The 25,308-nt window shown below is 38.8% G+C and overlaps 1 protein-coding gene and 1 long non-coding RNA gene across 2 annotated transcripts; one reads left to right on the top strand and one right to left on the bottom strand.

Moving 5' to 3' along the window:
- Positions 1-784: 784 nt before the first annotated feature.
- Positions 785-24,786, top strand: LOC122081631. Its single transcript, XM_042648824.1, has 2 exons — positions 785-1,293; positions 24,249-24,786. The coding sequence occupies exons 1-2, from the start codon at positions 859-861 to the stop codon at positions 24,420-24,422; spliced, it is 609 nt and encodes a 202-aa protein (XP_042504758.1). The 5' UTR covers positions 785-858; the 3' UTR covers positions 24,423-24,786.
- LOC122081642 lies at positions 4,646-8,071 on the bottom strand. Its single transcript, XR_006141151.1, has 3 exons — positions 7,887-8,071; positions 7,508-7,671; positions 4,646-4,781 (listed from the first exon to the last, which is right to left on the bottom strand). It is a non-coding gene; the product is annotated as an uncharacterized LOC122081642 (long non-coding RNA).
- Positions 24,787-25,308: the final 522 nt, after the last annotated feature.

A 25,308-nucleotide genomic window follows, 5' to 3' on the forward strand; every position in this document is an offset into this window, starting at 1 on the left:
ACTTAATGTTCTAGTTAACAAAAATACTTGATTGTATGTGAAAAATGAAGGAGAATCTATGTTTTGGGTATTTTTGTAAACCCAAATTGATTTTGGTATTTTTGTAAATCCAAACCTGATTTTGGGGTTTTTTGTTAACTAAAACTTTGAATAGGTAGTTTTGTAAATCCCTTTTTTTTTTTTTTTTTCAAGTGAATGTAAATCCAAACTTGATTTTTGAGTATTTTTGTTAACTAAAAACTCTAAGTGGGTAGTCTTGTAAAGGGAAACCGAAAAATGGATACCAACCCCACCCAGGCCCCACTTTATCGGGTTTAGCCCAACCCAGCCCAGCCCTGATGGACCCTGGTTGGGCCTGGCTTAACCCAATCCAGCCCAATTGAGTACTATTGGTTACTTGATTGCTTGATCTTGATGCATTGCAAATGCCAAAGACCAAAGTTTTCGAACATATGTAGATTGTGGAGAATGAAAGACTTTTTGTAGACCTTTTACTATAAGTACCTATTTATAATTATTAACATATTTATATTATTTTAAACTTAACATGTAGGGTTGAGTTGGATTGGGTCTCAACCCAGGCCCAGTCCAACCTGACATCGGGCCTGAAATTCTTAATCCTGGCGATCCTATTTCAGCCCAGGCCCTCTTCGAGCACAACGCGGGTTCAGGCGGACCGAGCTTTTTTGACACCCATATCCTGAACGAGACTGGCCGGTACATGAACCGGGTTCGCATCAATATCTAGGAACTCATTCATGGACAGATATTTTGCTTATCCTCAAAACGACTTAAATAAGGGAAGTCGGGTGTCCGTGGTTCCAGAGGTCGAGAGCACTTCGCCCAGTTTCTCTTTACATGGCTTTCTGCGTAGGCAATGGTACTGCCGGTGGTTTATGCAGCAGCTACTTAACTAGCCGCAACCTCTCATTTCACCGTCAGACCATTCTTTTCTCAAACCCTTCTTCTTCATCTTCTTTTTCTAAGGGAAGGAGTGCTCACATCACATGTGCCAGAAAATTTTCCTCTCGGACTGGGCGGTTCGATAGCAAGAACAAGAGGAGTGGTGGAGCGACCACAACCACGACCAAGGAGGAAGAAGAAGAAGAAGAAGCAGAACAGGAAGGAGAGGAAATTGACAAAGGTATTGAAGATGGTAGCACGGTCGACGTCGATGATGGGTATTTCTTGCCAGAGCTTCCGGGTGATAAGCCAGATTTCTGGGAGGGACCTAAATGGGATGCCCTTGGGTTTTTTGTTCAGTATATGTGGGCTTTCGGCATCGGCTTTGCTGTACTTCTCTTCCCCTCTTTATTCTTTCCTTATGATCGTTTTTAGTTGGCTACTTTTTATCTTTATTTTATTTCACTTTTAGATGTAGCTCAAAGCTAATAAATTTGTGATGCACTGAACAAAAAAATACATTTAGTAATTAAGGAAGCTAAATTTCATAATCTGATCAGAAGAATATGTTGTCAGGGCATGAAGCTGTTGTATAGCTATCAGAAATCCCAAAAGATTTATTTCATGAAAAGAGAAAACCAATAATATTTCTGCAACTTATAAACAAACTTAAACTATATATTTTGAACTTTCAGTGGCACTGAAAATCTCCTTTGCAAAATGAAAACATCAGGTGCTTTTTTTTTTGGTGAATTAAAAATATATTAAAACAAAAGAAAAAGAACAAAAAAAAAGCCATAACGGCAATCCAAGGGCTAGGAGCCCTAACATCGGCCACTAAAAAAAAAAAATCACCAAGGGGGATACATCCAAAAACAGGGGAGGAACAAAACAAACACAAAAAAAAGGGGTACATGAAAACAAGGGAAGGGAAGAAACAACATAAAAAGATGATACATGAAAACTAGGGGAAGGGAGCAATAAGAGGAAGATCCCAAGAAGAGGCCACAGGTCTGTTTTTGCTTGAGTTAGGGCACACTACACAATTGTGAAGAATTTTATTTCTAATCTCAAAAGTGATAAGTGTCCTAGACTTTCTCAATAGTACGCGAAGTAGTAGACCATCTTCTTTTGTTTCTTTCCCACCATATATGATGGATCATTGCACTGAAAACCAACTTACCAAGAATATCACAAGAGGATTTGCTGTTGAAAGTCTTCAAGACCCACCTCCATTCTCTGTCAAAAGGAAAGATAGCTCTAGGAAAAGGCCAATACTTTATAAGGATTCCTTTCCAAACTGATTTGGAGAAGGGACAAAAGAAGAATAGATGGTCAACACTTTCAATGGAATTCCAACAAAGGCAACAATTAGGGATGATGATATTTCTTTTGGAAAGAAACTCCTGCATTGGAAGAGCATAAGCAAAAGCTCTCCAAACAGTAAAGCAATGTCTTGGAATGGAAAATCCAAATCAAACCAATCTATACCAGGGGATAGAGGGAACCCTAGTTCTGATCAAATTCCAACCAGAAGAAGAGGAGAATTTCTCTACTACCTCTAGACCTCATACTTAACTCTGAAGTTTATCCTAGACCTCAATGAGAGAAACAAAATTTCTCGGGCTTGAAAACCACTGACCATCTCTAAGGATGGAAGACACCTTGGCCAATCTACTTGAACCTACGCCATACTTGATTATATCACCATACTTAAGAATTAGAGCACCATCCGGATGTCAATTATCAAGCCGGAGCAATGTGCAGAACCATCACCAATAGATGATTGGATAAAATCAGAAACAAGGTGCCGATATTTGAGAATCTTTTTCCAAACCCAAGAAGCATCCCATGGGGATGAAGTAGTCTAGACGGAGTCAAACTTTGGGTATCTAGAATAAACCCAATCACCCTAGATGCTTTTCTTTCTAGAAGCAATATTCCAGATAAGCTTAATAATCCTAGCAATGTTTGACTCCTTAACCCTATGGAGACCCAAGCCTTCCTCCTTTTTTGGAAGACAAACTTTAGCCCAACTCAAAGGGTGAAGAAATTTGGGACTATCACTACCCTTCAAAAGAAAAGAGGACATAAGAGACTCAATCTTTGAAGAAATAGAGGTAGGAAGACCAAAAATAGGAGTTTTGCATATTGATCTAATGAGTTTAAGATGCCCTGCAAAGGAGACAACCTTACTCTTCCAAAGTTGGAAGTCTCTTATGAAGCCTGTCAAGGATGGGGGAACAATGGTGGGCAGCAAGCTTGGAGGAAATTATCGGTAGACCCAAATCAGTAACAAGAAGATGGCCTTCAGGGAAACCTAAAATATTAATTAAATGAGCCTTAAGATCCTTATAAACACCCCCAAAGAAAGAGAGATTTAAGGGGATTAATATAGAGACCAGGCATAGTAGAGAAGGAGGTGAAAGCATCAAAAATCACAGTCACAGATTTTTGATTGGCTTTGACAAAGATCATGAGGTCATTTGCAAATAATAAGCGAGTGATCTTGAAGACCTTACATTTAGGAATTGAATGGATGGAATTCCCCTTAGTTTTGGTCATCAGGATTTTGTAGAGGCCCTCCATGGCACTAGAGAAAAGGAGAGGAGAAATAGGACAACCTTATCCCTAACTTTGAGGTGAAAAAACCTTGAGGGGAGCCATTGACAAGCACAGAGAAATGGGGAGAAGAGAGGCAACAGTGAATCTAGTCAATAAAACTAGGAGGGAAATCCATCTTAGAGAGAATACGATGAATATAATTCCACCTAATAGAATCAAAATCCTTATGGATGTCCAATTTGAGGAGGATAGAGGAAGAATGGTTCTTCCTATCAAAACCCCTATCAATCTCATGGCATAAGAGGATATTGTCAGCAATATTGCTCCCAAGGGTGAAAGCTGCCTGATTATGGCTGACATTATCAATCACAAGAAGAAGTCTATTTTTGCAATGATCTTAGAAATAAACTTATATAGGAGATTGGCAAGAGAAATGGGGCAAAATAATGAAACTGAATCCACACCCTCTTTCTTAGGAACAAGACAGATGAAGGTTTGGTTTATACAACCAACCTTAGATGGGTTAAAAGAAAAAAAAAAGCTACGAATTGCCCTAATTAGGTTAGATTTAACAATGTCCCAGGCAGCAAGAAAAAATCCGTAACTGAAGCCATCAGAGCCAGGAGCTTTCTCAGATTTATGAGATTTAATAGTAGTCAAAATATCCTCAGAAGGAATAGACGAAAGGGTCCTCTTAAGATTAGAATCAACCTTAGAGAAATTAATATCATTCAAGATGGAGTCAATGAGACTGAGGTTGGGAGGATTAAATTGATTTGAAAAATGAGATACAAAAGCAGATTTAATCTCTACCGGATCCGAAATAAGAGATCCCGAATGGTTTCTAAGCCCGTAAGTGGAATTCAAACTCTGCCTAGCACTCATTGATTTATGAAAGATAGCAATATTTGAATCTCCAAGAGTTATCCACTTGATTTTGGATTTTTGGTTTTAAAAACTGTCACGACCCAAACCCGGGATAAGGGTATGGTCACACCCTCACTGGCGGTGATCAAAATGATCAGAATTCAAAACCAAGCATCCATGCATAGTTCATAATATTTCAGCCCAAATATTTAAACCTTCAAAACCTACATAGTGTTATATTACATATTAGAGTTAACAGGATCAAACCCTAGTGGGCAAAATATTTACATTCCAAACTCCCAAGTCCTCATTCATACTTGGTCAATATTTACATTAAGTCCTCTTAACCATTTAGATTCAACATAAAGAAAAATAATAAAATATTTCTTCTTATGTTTACTATCAGCTTGTAGGCTCCTTTTCAGCCCTATGGTCCTGACTATTACCTGTGGAAAAAGATGTATAATAATGGGGTGAGCTCGACAACCCAGTGAGTAAATCCTCGCCTAAACAATTCCACACCAAACATGGACATATACTTATGAAACAAACTGATCAATCATCATCATTTATTATATTTGCAAAATAACAACCATAAAAGTGTCTATTCCATACTTTTTCCTTTGCCCCTAGGCATAATTGGTCCTCACCACAAGGTCTCTTGACCCTAGTCTCACCAAACAAGTCTCTTGGCAACGGATGCCTCACCATGTCGTCTCTTGACTAGGTCTCACCCAAGTGTCTCTTGGCACCAATGCACCTCACCGTGCGGTCTCTTGACCTCGGTCTCACCAAATAAGTCTCTTGGCAACGGATGCCTCACCATGTCGTCTCTTGACTAGGTCTCACCCAAGTGTCTCTGGGCACCAATGCATCTCACTGTGAGGTATCTTGATAATTCTCATAATCATAATATGAACCGAAGCATTATCAACATAAACACATGCCCATCATTACAATATGCAACCCAATCTCATCATTGAATTACACTATAATTGCATCAACATGCACATCATCATATGCACATAGAAAATGCATCACACTAATCATAAGCTATGTTAGAAAACCAAGATCTGTAACTAGTAACTTGAGAGAGTAAGAGAAGAGAGAAAGAGATTAAGAGAGAAGAAGAGAAGAGAGATTGCAAGAGGGGAGCATCCGAATGTATTTCCCAGTCCCCCCTACCATCAATATTTATTAACACCCAAAGTAGTACAATCAAACTAGGAAACTAAGTCCTTGTGCCACAAGTAAGATAAAATAGGAAGTCTATCTTAATTAGTAAGTAGAGATCTATCCTAATTAGGGAAAGAAATAAACTAAAGCAGGGCGGTAAAACTCATCCACGATAGGGACACTCCCTATATCGTGGTACATATTTTAACACTCCCCCTCAAGCTGGAGTATCCATATATCAAAAGAAAACTTCCAGCTTGGACCAACAAGAATAGAAAATTAAACATAACACCGGTCTTGAGTAGTAGTGGTAGACGCTAGAGAGCACAAAGAGAACTCTAGTCATCCACATCATAAAGTCAGTAGCATCAAAGGCGCTTCCCAAGGAAGGCAGGTAGTAGGTAGGAAGTAGCAACAACAGGTTGTGGGGGTAAGCATATATCGACATCAGGTTGTCGGGGACCAAGAAGCAGCATTGGGGTGCCGAGGTAAGCAAGTAGTAGCATCGGATGCCGGGGGTAAGTAAGTTGCAGCATCGGATACCGGGGTAAGCAAGTAGCAGCATCGGGTGCCGAGGTAAGTAAGTAACAGCATCGGGTGCCGAGGTAAGCAAGTAGCAGCATTAGGTGCCGAGGTAAGCAAGTAGCAGCATTAGGGTGCCGGGGTAAGCAAGTAGTAGCATTGGGTGCCGGGGTAAACAAGTAGCAGTATCAGGGTGCCAAGGTAACAAGTACCAGAATAAAACATATAATATAAGAACTGCAATTGAGTAGATAATAACTCCAATCTCCCCCCTACGTGTAGCATTACACGTGGACATACAATGTCCAATAATTAGCATCTCAAGGGATGAGCAGTACATATAATCCCAAAGTCAAGAGCAAAAAAATAATTTCCAATCTCCCCCTAACGGTAGCAAATCTGAATAACTCCAATTGCCACGCATGCAAGTACCAATCTTCCCAAAAACTATAAATTCTAAATTGAGCTGATCCTGAGCCGACCAAAGCAATAATTTGGTAGATATATATATCCAATGGTAATTTTGTAATTACATCATGCAATCCTCAATTGATGCGTAACCCCAGTCAAAATACCCAATTGGGTTCAGCATAGACCCACTCAAGTGCACAATAGGCAACTAACAAAGGGTGATGGCAGAATCGTAATTATCAGAGTGTCCAAGAGGGTACATGGTGGGTGGCAGGGCTCTAGGATAGGAAAATATATAATAGTAATGGCAATTTGGTAAATCTGCAGTGTCTAAAGATGGGTGGCAATCTGGTAAATAAATTGAAATTGCCAAGGGAATGACACGATTGTAATTAATCACAGGTTCCAAAGAAGAATGGTAATTTAGTAATAAAAGGAAGCTGTAATTAAAATCACATTCCAAGGCCAAAGGGTAAACTAGGAAGGGGAAATAATTCAATGGCAATATTTAAATAAGAGGGTAAAGGAGGGTCAATGATATGGTTAATAGGGGAAATTACATAAAAAAAGAAGTTTTGATTCCTTGAAATAAGGTAACGTGTGAGATGGGTGTCTTTATGGCAATGTGTAAATAAGGAGTAAAGGAGGGCTATTAATATGGAAAGTCAAATAAGTAAACAATTAAGGGCTAAAGAGGGGTAACGTGACAACTCACGATTCTGATATTAGGAGAGGGGTAACGTGACAACTCACGATTTCTGATATTGACGTTATCTTCAACCTCAAAGCTTCTCAACCAAATATGTAACCAGCGACAGCGAGACTTCTTGCAATCGAACCTAGCACCTCAAGCAATACTTCAAATCGCAAGAGAGAGCATGACAAGTTTGTAACTCCAGCCTCTCTCAAGCATAACCAGTAGCAACTTCGAACCAGGAAATTCAAATCTGGTACAGATCCACAATAGATTCTCATCCATGACAGAGAACCCAATTCTATATCAAAAATATTGAGCAAACAACATGAAAAGAAACAATCAAGGGCGGTAACAGTAGGGAGTTACCACGATCAGCAAATCAGAAATCTTCTTCTTCCCCTTCTTCAAGCAGCGGAGCCGAGAGCAGTATATCAATAATAAAACAGAGGAACAGGGAATCGCATGAGAAAACAGCACATCAGCAGTATGATTCAGCCAAGCCTCTCCCGAATGTTCAATCCTTAGGGCAGCTGCAAAAATCAAGAGAAACCAGGACACCGTCGATCAGCAAATAGCAGATAGTATAAACAAGAAGCGGAAGACTAGCGGTAGTTATGCAAGGGTTTTAACCAGCAGTAATGATAGAAGTATATGAAAGTAACAACAGACATTGGTAATCGATAAACAAAGCAGCAAAAGACCGAGCTTTCAACGAGAACTGCAGTAAAAAATACGAGATAGTAACCTTTTTTATTTTTTTTTTATTTGCAGATGGCCTCTTCTCAAGCTTGCAGAATTTTCTTTTTCTTCTTCTTACTCTTCTTCTTCTTCATGGCTCTGATGCCATGTTAGAAAACTAAGATCTGTAACCAGTAACTTGAGAGAGTAAGAGAAGAGAGAAAGAGATTAAAAGAGAAGAAGAGAAGAGAGACTGCAAGAGGGAGCAGCCGAATGTATTTCCCAGTCCCCCCCTACATCAATATTTATTAATACCCAAAGTAGTACTATCAAACTAGGAAACTAAGTCCTTGTGCCACAAGCAAGATAAAATAGGAAGTCTATCCTAATTAGTAAGTAGAGATCTATCTAACTAGGGAAAGAAATAAACTAAAGCAGGAAGGTAAAACTCATCCACGATAGGGACACTCCCCATATCGTGGTACATATTTTAACAAGCTATATACATGTACGGGAAAACCATCTGAGAAGGGAATCACTCACCTTGATTATTCAGCTATAATGTTAGAACAACAGACTCACAACACGTCAATCGTTCCTTGCTAACCAAAAAGACAGATTCTCAATAACCGATTATAGATTGACATACTTCACTATTTCAGTAAGGTTTGTTTTTAAGGACATTTTTGTCCCTAAAACAAATATTTTCAGAGAATGACTTCTTCTGAACATATTTAGATCATCGAATTGTGAATCCAACTCCGCTGGAATCACCTCGATTCGAGTTTGAATGAACAAGTTATGATAATTTTCGTGCAGTCTGTTTTCTGTATTTTTTCAAACAGTTGCCTAGAAATTAATTCTGCTCTCTTGCAGAACCTATGTTCTCACTTCAAGTGACATTTAAGGTCATTTAGAAGCATAATTAGACAGAGCCTATCTCTATCAAAGTTGAAGCTCTATGGATTTAGTTTCTAAAACACCTGAAATCAACTAATTCCGAGTTCATATAAAAAAGTTATGCTACTTTTACTAAACAAAGGTCTGTCTGCTAAAACTGTAAATCCAAATCTGAAATAGATTTTTAGGTTCCAAAATTCTCAAATTTTGGCTCAAATATTTGAGTTCATTCACATGCATTCCATAACCTACATGAATATTTCATCTTAAGTTCATCTCACACTCAAATTTCACAAGTATCTTGAATAAGAACATGTAAGTTAGTACACTAACCTGAAATTCTGAAATCTTGTACTCAATTGTGGATTAGAAGCCCAAACTAAACAAGACCTCCCAACTCTTAGAAAATTTTCAGAAATGAGCTTTATTTTCTCTCAAATCTTCTTCTCCCTCTTTAGATTCAAGTTTGAGTTGCTGTAGAACCTCATGCTCCTCCTTGATCATCTTCTTCCTCCTCTCTTCTCCTCTCCATTTCATGAGCTCTTTCTCCTCAACATCTTCCCTTTTCCTCCTTCTCTTGACATAGTAGAAGTAAAGTATGAGAAAGGAACTCACCAGTATATACATCTCCAATTTATCATTGTTAAGGATTTTTGAATTGTCTAAATTACCCCTTGACTCATCACTTGCATGATTTTCAAGCAATGACACCTATATTTTGATGGTACCCTCATACTTAGTGATAATTCATTCTAACTTCTCTAACCTTTGAAGTATTTCAATTCACTCCACTTGAGTGAAAAAACAATAGTACCCTTCTCCACCTCCAATTTAGCCAATAGGCTTTAATGCATGCAATTGTTCTTTTACTATTCAAGGAATCCTTAAATAATAATTTTCATATAAATTGACCATTTTGCCCTTACTTGGTTTAAAAATTTACAAATGTGAGAAAAACTCACTCAATGTATATGTGGAGTATTGAACTCTAGACCTCCCTCTTATGAAGTCACTAAATCACCATTGGTCTACTAGCCCCTTGGAGCGATTGAGCCCAAAATTAAAAGTATAATAAGAGATTTACTAGTACAACTCAATAAGGGTAATTTCCATTTACCTTTGCTGTCCAAGCCTCTCAAGTCTTGCAATAACACTGAGAGAGAGAAGTTTTGATGTCATCCCTACAAGGTACAACACAAAATTTATTTTATTAATAAATCTTGGGATGGGGTAATACAAAAACTCCTCTCTTGTTTAATGAGATCCATCAACCTAGAACTCAAAGACATCTCCTCCTCAGCTAAGCTCATGTTATGGGATTTCCCTGAAGTCTCGTCTGAATGTCAGAAAGCTGAGACCTACAGGCATCTACAAGATGAGAAATATTTCCAAAACATTTTTATTCCAAGTTCTCAAAGCTGTTACTATTATACGTTTGGTTTTGATGAAGAAGGATTCTATCTAAATTAGTCAGTGTTTAGACATTTTTTTTGTAAGGAGGTTCTTAGATCATGCTACTAAAACTTGTTTAAAAGAACTAATTGTTGAATATGGAATGCAACCCTTGAGAATAAGGTGCATTGCCTTGTTATAAGTGATGAACCAGTGGATAATGTTCTGAAATTGGAGAAATATCTAGTCACTAATTAACAAGATAAACTAAATCCAATTCTGGCAATCTTCATCATTTCCAGTTGTGTTATGAAATCTAGCTTTTTTCAGGTCCAAACACATGTAGACATTGCTGCAATCAATAGTGTTCTTGGATGAGTGATTACTCTTCATGTATGTATGCATGACATCTGTCCTACACTTTGATGGGGACTTGCCTCCATCAATTTTGTTCTTCATTCTTTTTTCTACTGTTATCAGAATTTTGTTCCTCTCTTCCCCATGCAACTTCTTCTCCCCCAACCTTCTCATTCGGCTGGCGAAGTCCCTCCCTTCCCATGACGCTTTCTCTTCCCCCTAATGCCTTTGTTCTCAAGATGAGGAAAATATTACTTTCACTTTCTTGAAGCCATAAGCATATATAAAATTTCTTACAGTCTTTCAGAGACCACAATAATATTGGATATTTCAAGGTGAGGAGAATACAGGAAGAGAAAGGAAGGGGAGTGTGGCTTGCAGATGGGATAGTTCTCTTTTTTGGGGTGGTTTTGATCTTTGTTGGGGTTGCTGGGTTTGGGAATTACAGGAGAAATTGTAGGTCGGGGGGGGGGGGGGGGGGGGAAGAGGGAAAAAACCAGAGGAAGATTGGAAAAAAAAAATGTAGGAGGTAAGTGATGCAGCAGCGCTCCGATGGATCGACCCAAACCCGCTTCAGAACCCAGACCAAGACCCAAATCCAATTTGGGTCCCAAGTTACTGATTTGGATTCAGGGTTAATAGAATATTCTAGGATTTTATTTTATTTTGAGGATATTTGTTATCTTTTATTTTAGGTTATTTTTGGGTAGCAATTAGGTAAGTTGAAATTTCCAATTTTAGTTTTATTGTGTTTCCATTTCATTAGACTTTAATTTAGAAAGTAATTAGGATTTTCTATTTCAGTTTTAATAGTTTTTTTTATTTTGATTTAGTATAAGGCATGTAACCTAAGAAATTAGTTAGTTGATTAATGAAGAAAAATTGATTGTGAAACCCCCCTGCTTGGCTGTCTTCCCCCCCTCTCTCTCTTCTTCCTCTTTGTCCGGCGAGACAACCCCCCTCTCTTTTCTTCCCTGCGACCATTCTCTCTCTCTCTCCTTCTCCTTCCCTGGTTCTCTCCCTCTCTGTTCTGGAATCGAAGATTAAACCCCTGTAGGTCTGTAACTACCTCAGGTTCACTGCCAGAACCCTGTAACTCAACCAGTCCTTAATCCCTGAGCCACTGTTGCCTGTACTCTGTTTCTGGGCGACAGTTGCTGTCCTAATCAGGTGGGTCGATCTGCCTCTCCCTCGTTCTATTTGGGCTGAGATTATGAGCGAAGGAAACCCTCTTCTAGGCGACCAAAACCCCTTCATATAAGTTCTCAATACTGCACCAAATGGGGAAGACCTTGACCTGCAACTAAGTTGTTCTAAGATTTCTGCCAGGTCTTGTTTCAGGGATCTTATTCACTTTTCTTGATTGCTACTACCATTGATCCTTGTGGTGGTTTTAGAGTACAAAGGGTTGGGAGTTCAAATCTGAAAGTTCTTGAGAAGTTGGGCTAATGGGTTCATTGCTGGATCGAATTGAGGAGTTCCTGGTTATTCCGCCACTATTCAGTCTCAAGGAAGAAGAAGGCCTAAAGTTTCTTTTTCCTCTCTTATTCATTATCCTTCTTCATTGCTTATGTCTTTTTGTGTTAAAGTCATATTAATGTTTTCCAAGGTTACCCTTCCCCTCTTCTTATATTCTCCTCTACCCTGTACTTTAAGTCCCACTCCCATGTTACCCCTCTCAACGCATACGTTACATAAGGTCTTTTGTCTTTTGTGATAGTCCTTTGTTTCATTCCATATTAATACCCCTCCCTTACCCTCTTATTTACACCCTGCCATCAAATTGAAGGTTGTTCCTAGTTTGTCCCTAGCCAATAAATAATAATCCTATCGTTTCTTTATTTGCTAATAGCTTCTTGAAAATTCTGGATATATTACAAAACTGCCATGAATTCTGATATTTGTGCTAATTATTTAAGTGGGCCCACACCCATCCTAGTTGGATCCTTTGGGGCCCACCGGCCCCCCCTCATTAGTATGTCACCATCAAAAGGTAGGACAGATGCCGAGCATAGACCGTATATGGAGAGGAATTACTCTTCACATATGGGGAGATGATCCAGGTTTGTCCCTCTATACCACTGTCAATGAATTTGTAAGGCTTTTCGAATAATAGATTATTCTTGTGAATTTCTGAATATTTACAGATGTAAACTAACTGCCATAGGAAGTTCGGCAGTATAATCTATACTGGTTGAAGGATGGAGACAAATGTTTTCAAAATGAACAACTATGAGTACTTAGCATGCAAATATGTTTCTTTTGTGTACTAGATATTTATGTTATCCTGTAGTCAATCATCTATGCATGATAATAGTTATGTTTACCTTGCTAATCCATGTGGGTATATTTTGTTATGCCGGCTCTCTTTTCCCTCGCTCTTTGTAAAACTTATTTATATTTTAAATGAAGATTAGGCACATTAAGCTTCCGTCAGCATTAAAAAGTGTGGAATTGGGCACAAAATGATAAGTAGGCATGTTCTTCTTCTATAAAAGCTCCACAGATATGTGTGCAAGTCATTTTTTCTTTTTAATGGATAGGTTTGCAAACTGAGTTATTGTTTTGTTGGTTACCTGGTTTGCATATTCTCTGTTGTCATGGGTTGGGGAGGGGGTAGAGAGGTGGTGGGGGACTTGTTGCTGTAAATTGTATTTTTGATGATTCTCATTTTCTCCAAATCCATTTATTAACTGTGTGCCATTTCCCTGCAGAAAGTAATAGTATGTTGTTGTTTAGTGAAGTAAATTTTACTCCCCATAGAAAAGGATTTTTTTTTTCTTGTAACCATTCCAGTTCTGTTGCACTGGAGAAAGAGAGTAAAAGCTATAAAAATGTAGGTGCTGTACACAACTATGGATTGCCAATAATTGATGTAGGTTCACAGCAGATCTGGGTTTTGAATACCACATGCGTATGGAAATGTTTAGGTAATTCTTGGAACTTGGTCTAATTGTGGTCGTTTGACACTCGTTAAGTTTGGATGCATCTACCCACACTTTTTTTTTTTTTGATAGAGAAAAGAACTTATATTAGAGAATAGTTATGTACAAGACGGGGGTGAGCAACTGATTGTAAATCAGCTGTCAAAAATGGGGACACAAAAGGGGGAGGGGGGATTCCAGACATCAGAAGTACTAGAATTACAACCATAAGAAGCTAAACAGTCAGCAGCAAAGTTAGCTTCACGATAGACATGTGTTAACATAAGTGTTGAAACCGAGATTTAAGCCGAATGCAGTGAAAAATGATCCCTGTGATTTTCCAAGGAGCCACCTGAAGAGTGCCTTGAAGAAGTTGTATGATCAACCAGTTATCTCCTTCCACAATGAGGTTCTGAATACCTTTAGAGATAGCAATGAGGAGAAGACGCCTAACTGCCAATGCTTCTGCAACAAAGGAGTATGCATAGCCACTATACTTAGAGAAGCCCCACAACAAGTTTCCATTCCAAATCCCGAACCAAACCACCAATGCCTGCCGGCCCAGGAGTGGCTAAACATGCTCCATCCACATTGGCCTTGTAGAAATTGACAGGAGGAGGAAGCCAAGAATATACATAATAGTGGATTGGAAAGCTGGCCGTTTGGTAGAAGACAAATATTCTTCAGCAAAGTACTTGCTAGAGATAGCCACCGAGGATGGAGAATTACAAACATTTCTATGGATTTTATCATTAAATGATATCCAAATATGCCACAAGACACTAGCCATAAGAGCTCGAATCCAAAGGTTGGATTGGTGGGAAGATCTCAGACCGAGGAGAATCATGATCCAGCTATGAATATTAGTGGAAGCCATAGAAAGATTAGAGAAACCAGCTAATACCCATACAGATTTAGAAAAATGACATTAAAAGAAGATATGATTTGTAGAGATCACCTCCTGCGAGCATAAAGGGCAGACGTTTGGAAAATTGAAACCTCTAGAATTTAATAAACCAGCATGAGGGATTCGATCAGTAAGAGTTTCCAAAGAAAAACTCTTTCGGGGCAGTAGGAATATGTCATACTTACTGCCATAGAGGATTTATAGGAGGTTCAGCCTCATGATGAGCTAACCGGTACGCAGACATCTACCCACACTTTTCTTTATTAAGAAGGGTCATCGACAAGATGAACCCACACTTGAACAAATTTTCAGTGTGGAGGTCATAGCTTAAAAAATCCTGTTGACATATGTTTGTCTAATGTCCGGGGAATTGTCTAATGCCTGTCTGGGGATGATGGATAAGAATCATCTGGAAAGACACTAAAAGGGTGGAATCAGGCCCAGAATTGAGACTGGTCAATCTCAAGGGTTCCATTGAGAACAAACATTCCAGATGAAGTTCGCTGGGGAGAACCTGAAACAATTTTCCTAGTGAACTAGAACAAGTATCTGTTTCTGATAACTCACTTCACAATACTCTGCCTATAAGGTGAGACATACTGCGTTTACAGTGAAGCTTAAGCTTCATGAGCATGGCATGCATATAACCAAGAAAAGCCAATCTATATATGTTGTTTGGTCCTGAATATTTCATGGATGAATCATGGGTCACGTTCCTTTTAGAATAATGTTCCACATCGAGAACCCTTTCTCTGCCTGATTAGATTCCGTATGAATCTGCTTAAAATGTTGAATATAATTTTATATTGCATATAATTCTCAGTCCTCCAATATTCTGCATGCTGCAGAAGAGCTTAAGAGCTTTGCTTTAAATGTTGATGTTGATTTGGGGAATTGTGACGTGTCAATTGACACCAGCTCTCCTTTATTTATAATAGTAGGATTGTGAGTACAAAGACAAGTATGCCCCTATGGACTGTTCTACCCACATCACAACACCCCCCTCAAGTTGGTGAATGGATGTCACACATGCTCAACTTGCACAAAATAGGATGCATGGTTTTAAATCTCGGGCTTTGACCTTTCGACATTTAGGTCAAAATTTTCGAAACCTGGTCGAAACTAGTTATTTTTCCTGGGCTATTGCTAGAAATTTGGGTCGAAATTTCCGAAATTGGTTCTCTCTGGGTGGTTGGGAACCATTGAAAATTGGGAAATTTCGACTAGATTCAGAACTATGATAGGATGAAAAACTTTACTACTAAATCCCTTTGTAAGAACATCTTCTAGCTGATCTCCGCTTCTCACAAAAGGAATGCATATAAGATCAGGCTCTAGCTTTTCCTTAATAAAACGCGTGTCAATCTCCACATGCTTTGTGCAATCATCTTGGACTGGATTATGTGCAATGCTAATGACTGATTTATTATCACTGTACAACATTATTGGAAATTGAATAGGCACACCAAATCTTGAAGTCCTTGAAGCCAAGGCAACTCACAAATACCATCCGTAATGTAGCAAAATTCAGCTTCTTGCTACACCACATAACAAGATTTCCACTGACAAAGATGCAATAGCCTGATGTAGACCATTTTTGGTCATCTGGGGAACCAGCCTAATCGGCATCAGTATATGGCTCTACACACATATGATCAGAGGGTGAGAACAAGATGCCCTTTCTATGAGTTGATTTCAAGTAACGAAGGATATGAAACATAACCTCCTTATGAGAGGAGTAGGGATCATCCATGTACTGACTCACCAAGCTAACAACATGAGCAATGTCTGGTCGAGTATGAGATTGACAAAGATGCCTTTCAGACAAGTATTAGCCTCAAGGGGAGTATCGGATGGCTTGCATCCCAACATTCCAGTCTTAGAGAGAAGATCTAGGGTGTACTTTTGTTGGGAGAGAATTTACACCTCTAGTAGACTGTGCCACCTCAATACCAAGGAAGTACCTCAACTTGCCAAGGTCTTTGATTTCAAACTCCTTACCTAGGTAAGTCTTTTGGCTTAGATATTTCAGTTGCATCACTCCCAGTCATGGTTCAAAATCTCGCCGAGATCTCTAGGTAATTTTGTGTTTTTTTTTTTCACCAAGTTGAGATGTGCTATGAATTACGAAAATGACATCATCTAAGTCGAAATTTCGGTATCTCGGCCGAAATTTCGGTACCATCTCGGTTCAGATACCGAAATGATACCAACTAAAGCTTATAAATACAATATCTCGTGAGGGGGAGTTGAAATCTTGACTCCAACTTGGCTATCTTGATGAAATTTTAGCTATCAATGAAATTTTGATTCCTTGCATTTGACACAAAATCACTCCATTGTCCACTAATTTGCCACATCATCACAGCTATTGCCTTGAAGACCACTCCAAGTTGAAGATCTACACATTTCAGGCTTTGGAAAGGTAAACCACTTTCTCGAAGACCCTTTTTTTTTTTTTTGAAAAGTAACATAAATACATGTTGAATAGGGCTAGATTTTTTATATGTTAGACGTTAGAGGCCGATCTATGACCTCACGGAGTCATTTTTTTTTTAGTTTATAAATATATATATTTTTTATTTTTCTGGTTTAAAAAATACATTTTTCATCAACATAAAATGTATTTTTTTTATGGTTAATATAACTTTGATGAAACTTAATTATATATATGTTACTCACCATTGGCTGATCTATGACTCTATCAGAGATTTAAAAGTAAGATGCTCAGTGGATGACTTTAGTTGGGACTTGGGATTTAGGGAGTTGCATAATATATTACTCTAGTACTCTAAATATTAGTTAATTAATGTTGATGTATGTTTTGATCATGACTTAGATGCATTATTTATTTGTTTTACTATCATATCATATCTTGTTCTAGCAATGAAGCAGGTAAAATCTCTAGAACAGTTTGACGGTTGCTGCCAAACAAGGGTGCAACTCTAAAACACTGTCATGTTCTAATATTTTTGCAAATGTAAGTTTTAAGGATGTTTATTAACCTTAAAACAAGCTACCCACCAAGTTTTAGGTCATAGTATGGCCGTTTGACCACTGAAACAGTCAACTGAATTAAAAAAAAAATGCATCAACTCGCGGAGATCTCGTCAAGATTTTAGTGAGTTGGTGTTTCTGAAACCACCGAAACACGGAAACGAGACGAGATTTCGAACCTTGCTCTCAGTGACAACCATATCATCCACATATACAATAAGGATAGAAACCTAGTCACCAATCTTTTTAATGAATAGAGTGTGATCAACATTACTTTGTCTGAACCCTATTGCAATCATGGCCTTGTGAAAGCGACCAAAACCATGCTCAGGGATATTGCTTCAATCCATACAATTCCTGCTTTAGCTTGCAAACTTTCTATTGAGTTTCCTCGGAAGAATAATTATTTAAGACTAGAACACAAAGGACCTAATCCCAGACAGGATTTGAAAAATCTAGCTAAATAGGGAGAAATATGAGATCTCACAAACTGTGGCTAAGATGGAGCTGAAACTTGGAGTAGATGAAGGTCTTAGATGGGCCAACAAGCCCTAAAAAGATGAGCCAATTCCAATGGTTGTATTGAGAGTTATGTTGACATGAAATGACAAACTTTCGACAACTTTCAATATTTTAAGATTTTTTCAGCCTCAAATGAACCTCAAATTTTGAGCAAAGGTCACTCATGTGATGCCAACTATCCTTGAAAAGATGAGCTGCAACTGATGTCTGGATGGAAAGTTATGCTCAAACAATGAAAAGGAAACTTTATGGAAGTTTTGCAGTACAACAGCTATAGGCTTTCAAATTGATCTTGTGATGGAAATTTTGATACTTCAACAAGCCTGTAATGATCGCTCAAACACTCGCACAACAAACAAATAAAGAAGAAAAAGAAAGAAAAAGAAATAGAATCGATGGAGGGGCTGAGAGGGGGAAAGAAGAATTAGTCACCCTCTCAGGTAACATCGTAAACACTCAAATTCATAGACTTCAATCTCCTTTTTCATTATGATCAATGGGCTTTAAATGGCCTTACAAAACTTGGACATAAAGAAAACAAAATAGGAAACTAACAGATTGAAATAAGACTTTCCAATTTGTGTCTAACTTGCTAACCAAACTTTTAACCAAATTAGAAACTAACAACTGAATTTAAAAAGGTAGTTGGCCTAAGTTGCAAAAGAGGAAACTAACTTGACAATCTAAAAAAGGAAACTAAATCTTATGCTGGCTGGCTAATTCAATGGCTGCTGGAGATCTTCTCTTGGAGCTGAATAAGGTACAACTGTATAGTTTTTACAAGATCCTTTTGAAGTCCAAAACTTGCTGAGAAAAAAAAAATGTTCATGTGTAACACAAATTATGGAAGATGCTGGACAGGCTGGATTGATGGCTGCTTGGGATTTTCTAGAAGATCAATTAGGGAAGTAAAATATGCATTTATCAAGGGGCTGCTATGCTGGTTCGATGGCTGCAGGAGTGGACCAGCATAGGTGCAAAATTGGGGCCAACAAGGTTGGCTCGATGGGACTAAACTAGGTCCAGCACTGTGACAAAACTGAACCATGGTTTGGTCAGTACGAGTCCTCCTTTTGACAACCCTGTCTACATCAAATAACTTAGAGGAATATCTATATATACTTCATATAGCTCACCATGGAGGAAATTATCCTCGACATTTAGCTATTGTAGGTCCCATCTGGAATTAATTGCACAAGATATGATGACTTGGACTGTGTTCATTTTATCAACTAGAGTAAACGTCTCCTAGTAGTCAATCCCATAGGTCTAAGTAAAAACTCTAGCCACCAATATTGTTTTGTACATGTCCACAGTTCCATCCGCATTTTGTTTTACAATAAACACCCATTTGCACCCAATTGTCTTCTTGTGTGACGGAAGAATCATTAAGTCCCACATGCCATTCTTTCCAAGCACCCTCATTTCTCATCCATTGCATCTTTCTACTGAGGTTCTAAGGGCCTCCTACTAGTTTTGAGGAACAGAAACAGAAGACAAGGAAGACAAAAAGGCATGTGTGAAGGGGATAGGGAACTATAAGACACAACATTGGAAATAGAATGTATAAGTCATACTTCTTTTACGGACAGCGATAGGAATATGAAGAGATGGATCAATAGGATTACCTATTGGGAGAACAGACTCTATGATGCAGCATTGGAGACCTACTAAAGGAGGAAGAAGAGGGTTGACCATGATGGCTAGTATGGGTCGACCAGGTCCAGATTTAGGCCCACGGTTTGGGAATTGATGGGGTTATTAGTTTCTCTAAGTAGTTTCTAATTTCAGTCATTAATTAGTTTTTAATTTCAGTCTTTAGTTAGTTTCTAATTCCAGTATTTTTATTTCCTTAGTTTCTATTTCCAGATTTGGAAACTAGAGGACTTGTTTTTATTTAGTTTCCTATTTCAGTTTTTTGGAAACTAAAGTTAGTTTCTATTATTTGTAAACCCCCATCATTATTATAAATAAAGGAGAAGGGCTCCCACAATGCCCACGATTTTTATGAATGAAAAGCTATGTTGCTGTTTGCTCTTCTAAGTGTGCTTTGTGTGTGATTAAAGTGGTGGACTGGTGTTCGATCCGGAGACTCTTTGTGGGGTGAAGTCCAAGAGGTCTCTTCAATTTATTTCTCTCATCTCTTCTAAGGTGTTCAAGGTCTATTACTGCCTACGGTTTCAGGTATTTAGATCAATCTCTTTGATTACAGATCTGTCCAGCGATAGGCATTCCTGTGAGGAATTTTCAACTTCTGTCCAGGCCTATCCCACGGTTAGTCTTGGCTGAGATTTTAACCTAAGGTTCTACCCATACAAAGGGAAATTCGATCCAGAGTCGAGGCTTTTCTGACCTCAGGTTGCTGAGTTATTATCAAAAATCTCCCTGATTTTGTCTGTTAGTGACCTGTGGACTCTAATCTTGTAATCTGTAGACCTGTTGCTGTTATTAGTAATATCTGGACTGAGATTCATGGTAGTGTGTTAATCTGAACCTAACTGAAGTCTTATCAGTCCCTGGTTCAGTCCTAAAGGTTTGCTGTTGATTTGACTGTTGTTAGTATTGCCTATTGAAATTGATAGCCTGCTGGACTGTTATATACTATTCTGGTTTTCTGTTATGTTTTTGGGGCTGGTTCTGGTTGTTTTTTGAGTAAAAGTTCCTGGAGTTGAGACTTGGTTAGACTCCCTATCCTAATCTACATTACTCTGGATCAGAGGGCAGTAGTTAGTAGTGAAAGAACGGCGATAGTGGTGTCTTTTTTTCCTTTTTTTTGGGCGAGAATGCACCTGTAAGGGCTCCTTCTGAGTGGACTTCGGCTCCATCTGTATAGAATCATCTAGCATTATCCCTTTCTCAGTCATAGTCACGATCTCCTCTTCTGCCTGATAGAGTGGTGAATCATCAAATGGAGGAATTATATGATACATCTTCCCTCATAGTAGCAAACTTCCCCTGAAGGGGTGCATTGGTGAATAATGGGCCTTTGTCTCATGGAGCACCACATCCATTGTGACTAGCATATGCAGAGAAGTGAGATGATAGCACTGTATCCCTTTTGCGTAGCAGAGTATCCCAGAAAGATGTGTCTGGGATCAAGTTTATTATGGAGGTGATGATTATGGGAAAAGCAAACAGACCTAAAAACCTTGGGAGGTGCTATAAATGATGTTGATCCAGTAAGCAACTCAATGCGATGGCAAAATCCCAGAACTCGGGATGGCATTCGATTGATAAGGTTGTAACTTGTTATAGTAAGAACTGCCTCACTCTAGTACTGGGATGGCACATGCATCTCAAACATAAGGGATCTTGTTACCTCTAGCAAATGCCTATTCTTCCTTCCAGCAACTCCATTCTGAGTAGGTGAAATAACAACAATGGAATACTTTATTTCTTATGATGCAATAAATACACCCATATAAGCTGAGTATGACAATCAATGAGAGTAACAAACCAAAGATATCTAGTCATAGACACATGAAGGGCAGGTTCGCACACATCAAAATGAAATAATGAAAATGGAACTGCACTTTTATTATCAAAACTAGAAGAAACTCTTTTAGTTTGTTTAGCAAACACACAGGAATCATAAAAACACTGGTTCAGATTACATCTCTTAAATAAAATTGAAAAAAGTTCAAGTAAAGATTCCTGGGGGGGGTGCCCCTAAATGATGATGGCAACTATATATCTCTAGCAATGCCAGCTCAGAATCCGTATAATGTGCATAAGTAGATAAAACTGGATCAAATGCCATCCAAAAGATACAAACCACCACTCACTTTACCATTGCCAATCGTTGCCCATGTCACAAGGTCTTGAAACAAACAATGAGAAGGAAAAAGGTGATTTTACAATTCAAATCCCTACCACCAATAGATAAGAGCTTAGTAGAAAACTTGGGACATGCAATACAAAGGAAAGAGACGATGATGGGGAGCACATGATAGTTCCAATCTCAGAAACAAGTGAGAGAGAACCATCAACAACTCGAACCTTGTTTTAGCTGAGGATGGAGAGTATGTAGAGAAGGAACTAGGTGACCCAATCTATGATTTGTGGCACCTGAGTCAATTATACAGGGATTAGAACCAACAGATGCACTATGACCACCAAAAGAGATACCTGAGTGGGTAGAGTGAGATGCAAATGTTACTGGTAGAGAAGCAACAGCAGCAACAGATGAAGAGGAGGTTTCCATCTTAGACATCAGGTGATGCAGAATAGCCATCTCATCTTGTGAAAAGGAAGAACCAATGGGTGCAACAACATCAGAAGTTTCAGTCGTCTTAGACATTGGCCTAGGTCTGGTTGGAATGCCCACGGCCTTGGCCACAGCCTCAAGAGTTGTCTAGCCGCCCATGGAGTTTCTAGCAAGTCTCCCTAGTGTTCCTTCCTTTACCAAAATAATCACATTTGACAATTGGCTTGTCACTAGTAGAGCGATCATTGGTCCTTGTAGTATTGCTAACAGACTGAGAATTGGGCTCCGACTCCTATATAACACACAATGTTCCTATGGGACAGGTTGGAGCATAACTATGCGACGACTTTCTTCAGACTGAACTAGAAATAAGCCTGCTCCAGAGTAGGAAAAGGATCACGACTGAGCACATGAGCCCAGATTTGATCAAGCTCCACATTCAGGCCAGCAAGTAAGTCAAACATTCTTTGCAGATCTTCACACTTTAAAGCCAACAACATTAGTAGCACAAACAGGATAATAAGTCTCATAATAATTAAGTTCTTGTCACATACCACGGAATTCAGAGTAGTACTGGGAGATAGACATCTCCTTCTGAGTAGTCCAATGGATTTTCCTTCGCAACTCAAAGCACTGAGCATTATTCCCCACCTGAGAATATGTTTCCTTGGCTGTTTCCAGATCAGAACAGCAATATCTAACAATAGATTACACTGAGCAATGGAGGGAGTCATCGAATTTAGAAGGTAGGACATAACTTAGTAATTGGCAGCATGCCATTTGTCCTGAGGAGCACCAATAGTAGAAGGGAAAATTATAGCACCTGTGAGATACCTGGAGTAACCACGGGAATTGATAGACAGGAAATAGGATCTGAACCACATCAAATAGTTGTGCCCATCCAACTTGATAGACCTTGCAAAGAACGAAGGTTAGTCACCATTAGAAGCACGACCTACTCCGTCCGAAAGAGTTGATGAAGTGGAATCCTCCGATGCCATAATTGTTGGTCTTAAAGAGAAAAATATTCACACTTGTAAAGAAGATCTAGATTTAAAGAAACATAGAGATTTGAGAGAATCAACTCATAGGGAGAAACCAACAAAGAAGACCCCTGATGTGAGGAAATTCACCGCCGAGGGTAAAACCCTAATCGAACCAAAAGATGAAAGCTAGAGAGAGACTCGCGAGAGGGAAAGAGTGAGTGAGAGAGAGAGAACCAAGAGGATGGAGGGACTTAGGTTTCCATGGAGGGGAGGGGAGGCGAGAGAAAGGAGAAGGGGAGAGAGTTGAGGGAAACGCCAGAAGAAGAGAAGGCCGATGGAGATTTTAGGGTTTTGGGAGAACCCACTCTATAGCCATGTTGATTTGGAGAATTTTGACTTGTGTCGATTGACACCAGCCCTCCTTTATTTATAATTGTAGGGTTGTGAGTATAAAGACAAGTATGCCCCTATGGACAGTTCTACCTTGATACCCACATCACCACAGTTGAATACATGTTAATGGTGTAAAGGAGGAAAAGCTGGACTCCAAATCTGTTTGATGTGCTTTTCTAATGGCGATTTAGCCAGCTGTCTCTTTCGATGTCATTTTGGGACTGGATGAGGTTATAGAAGTCTTTCTTCCTTCCTCCTAATTTGATCCACTCCTTGATTCTCTTTTGCCCTTGGGCTTCCTGCGCTTAATATCGATGGGAGTTCGAGGGGCAACTAGGTCAGGTGGGCCTTTTGATGCACTAAGAGACCGTAGGATATTTTCATGGTCTTGGTATTCTTGTGTCCACAGCAGCAAAATTTGCAGCTTAATCAAAGGCCATTAGTTTGTGGTAATTGTCAACTACATTACAGTTTTTCCATATAAACTATTGGGACAAGATCCATATAGGTTATTTACTGGGCCTCATCTTCAGAAGGGGTCCATGTAGTTCCAAGGACATCTAATTCCCACATAATATAAGGCAAGTCCTATCAATACCTTGGATGATGAGCTTTCCTATGGTGGGTTCCAAGGGAATTACATCTTTAAACTGGTTTTATCTGGTTAATTTTCATTTTCTACAAACACATTTTTGGTATTCATAGACCTGACAGAGTTTGCATGTATAGTTGAATTTTATTCATTTTCTGGAATTTTCATTCTGTTCATCAATTGGAATTTTTTTTTGGAAAGTAACAACATCATGCCCTGGTTTTTATGATTTCCTCCATCTACAATCTACAGTTAATTGCATGTGGTATTGCTGTGGCCACTTACAATGAGGGGGCGACCGATTTCAAGCAGACTCCCGTGTACAAGGAGTCAATCCAATCTCGAGAACTGCTGGAAGAACCAGAGGCATCCAACTCAGATGTTTTCGAGGCCAATCCAACGGAGGAGGCACCAAGTTTGGAATAGCACTTTAAAATTATATCCATGTGTGAGGCCTTTACATCAGATCTTCATATGGTTTGAAGTGGAAATATTTCTGTGGAACATATTATCCTCTAATTCCTATAGTATTAACTTTATTTATACACTTTTTTTCACCTCTTGCTTCTTACTTTATATGTATTTTGTCAGTTGATTCTGAATCAGCAGTACAGTTTGCAAGCAGATCAGTGAAGAATACATAGGTTTCAATCTTGGCCTACTTGTTTTGTATATCTTTCTCATTCGCGACCTGCAATTTAAATGGTTCCAAAATGATTGATATATTGTGCCAGAAATTCTTATTTGATGAATTATCCTAATAATCATAACATTTTACCTTTTTGCACCATTTACTTTTTCTGACCTTAATAACATAGGGGTATCAGGTTGCCTTCCATAATACATGAGATCCATTGGCATCCCTGCAACAATTTTCATATATTGTATTTTTCTTTTAAGAAACTGTTTCTTTATCTGGATATTTGTGTTGCAAATAAATTTAGTTCATTCTGTGAGTGCATTACAAGTTGATGTAAATTCAGAATGATATGAATTGGACATGAGGAGCAGTTGATGTATTCCACTTTTGGATGATAACTCAGAATGGCATATACTGTTGTGTTGTAACTATCATTTGGGAGATTTGGTATAGGATACTACTATACTCAATCAGTGACCCCTCAAAAGGAGTTCTTTAGGTGGCTATTGACACGGCCTTGTTAGAAACTAGACAGTAGGCGTGATGAGACAGGTACTAGCTCCACTGGTCCAAAGGTGCTGTGTGTTAATAGATGTCTCTAGTTTGAGTATCTTCGCGACTGATCTGTTACACGTGTTAGGTGTGGCTGTGTGTAATTGGGATTTACACTTG

The sequence above is a fragment of the Macadamia integrifolia genome, chromosome 1 (assembly GCF_013358625.1).
Source record: "Macadamia integrifolia cultivar HAES 741 chromosome 1, SCU_Mint_v3, whole genome shotgun sequence".
Classification (NCBI taxonomy): domain Eukaryota; kingdom Viridiplantae; phylum Streptophyta; class Magnoliopsida; order Proteales; family Proteaceae; genus Macadamia; species Macadamia integrifolia.

Coding starts and splice junctions, on each gene's coding strand:
- LOC122081631 (XM_042648824.1), top strand. CDS start 859: ATGGCTTTCTGCGTAGGCAATGGTACTGCCGGTGGTTTATGCAGCAGC. Junction 1,294..24,248: donor CTTTCGGCATCGGCTTTGCT/GTACTTCTCTTC, acceptor TACAATCTACAG/TTAATTGCATGTGGTATTGC.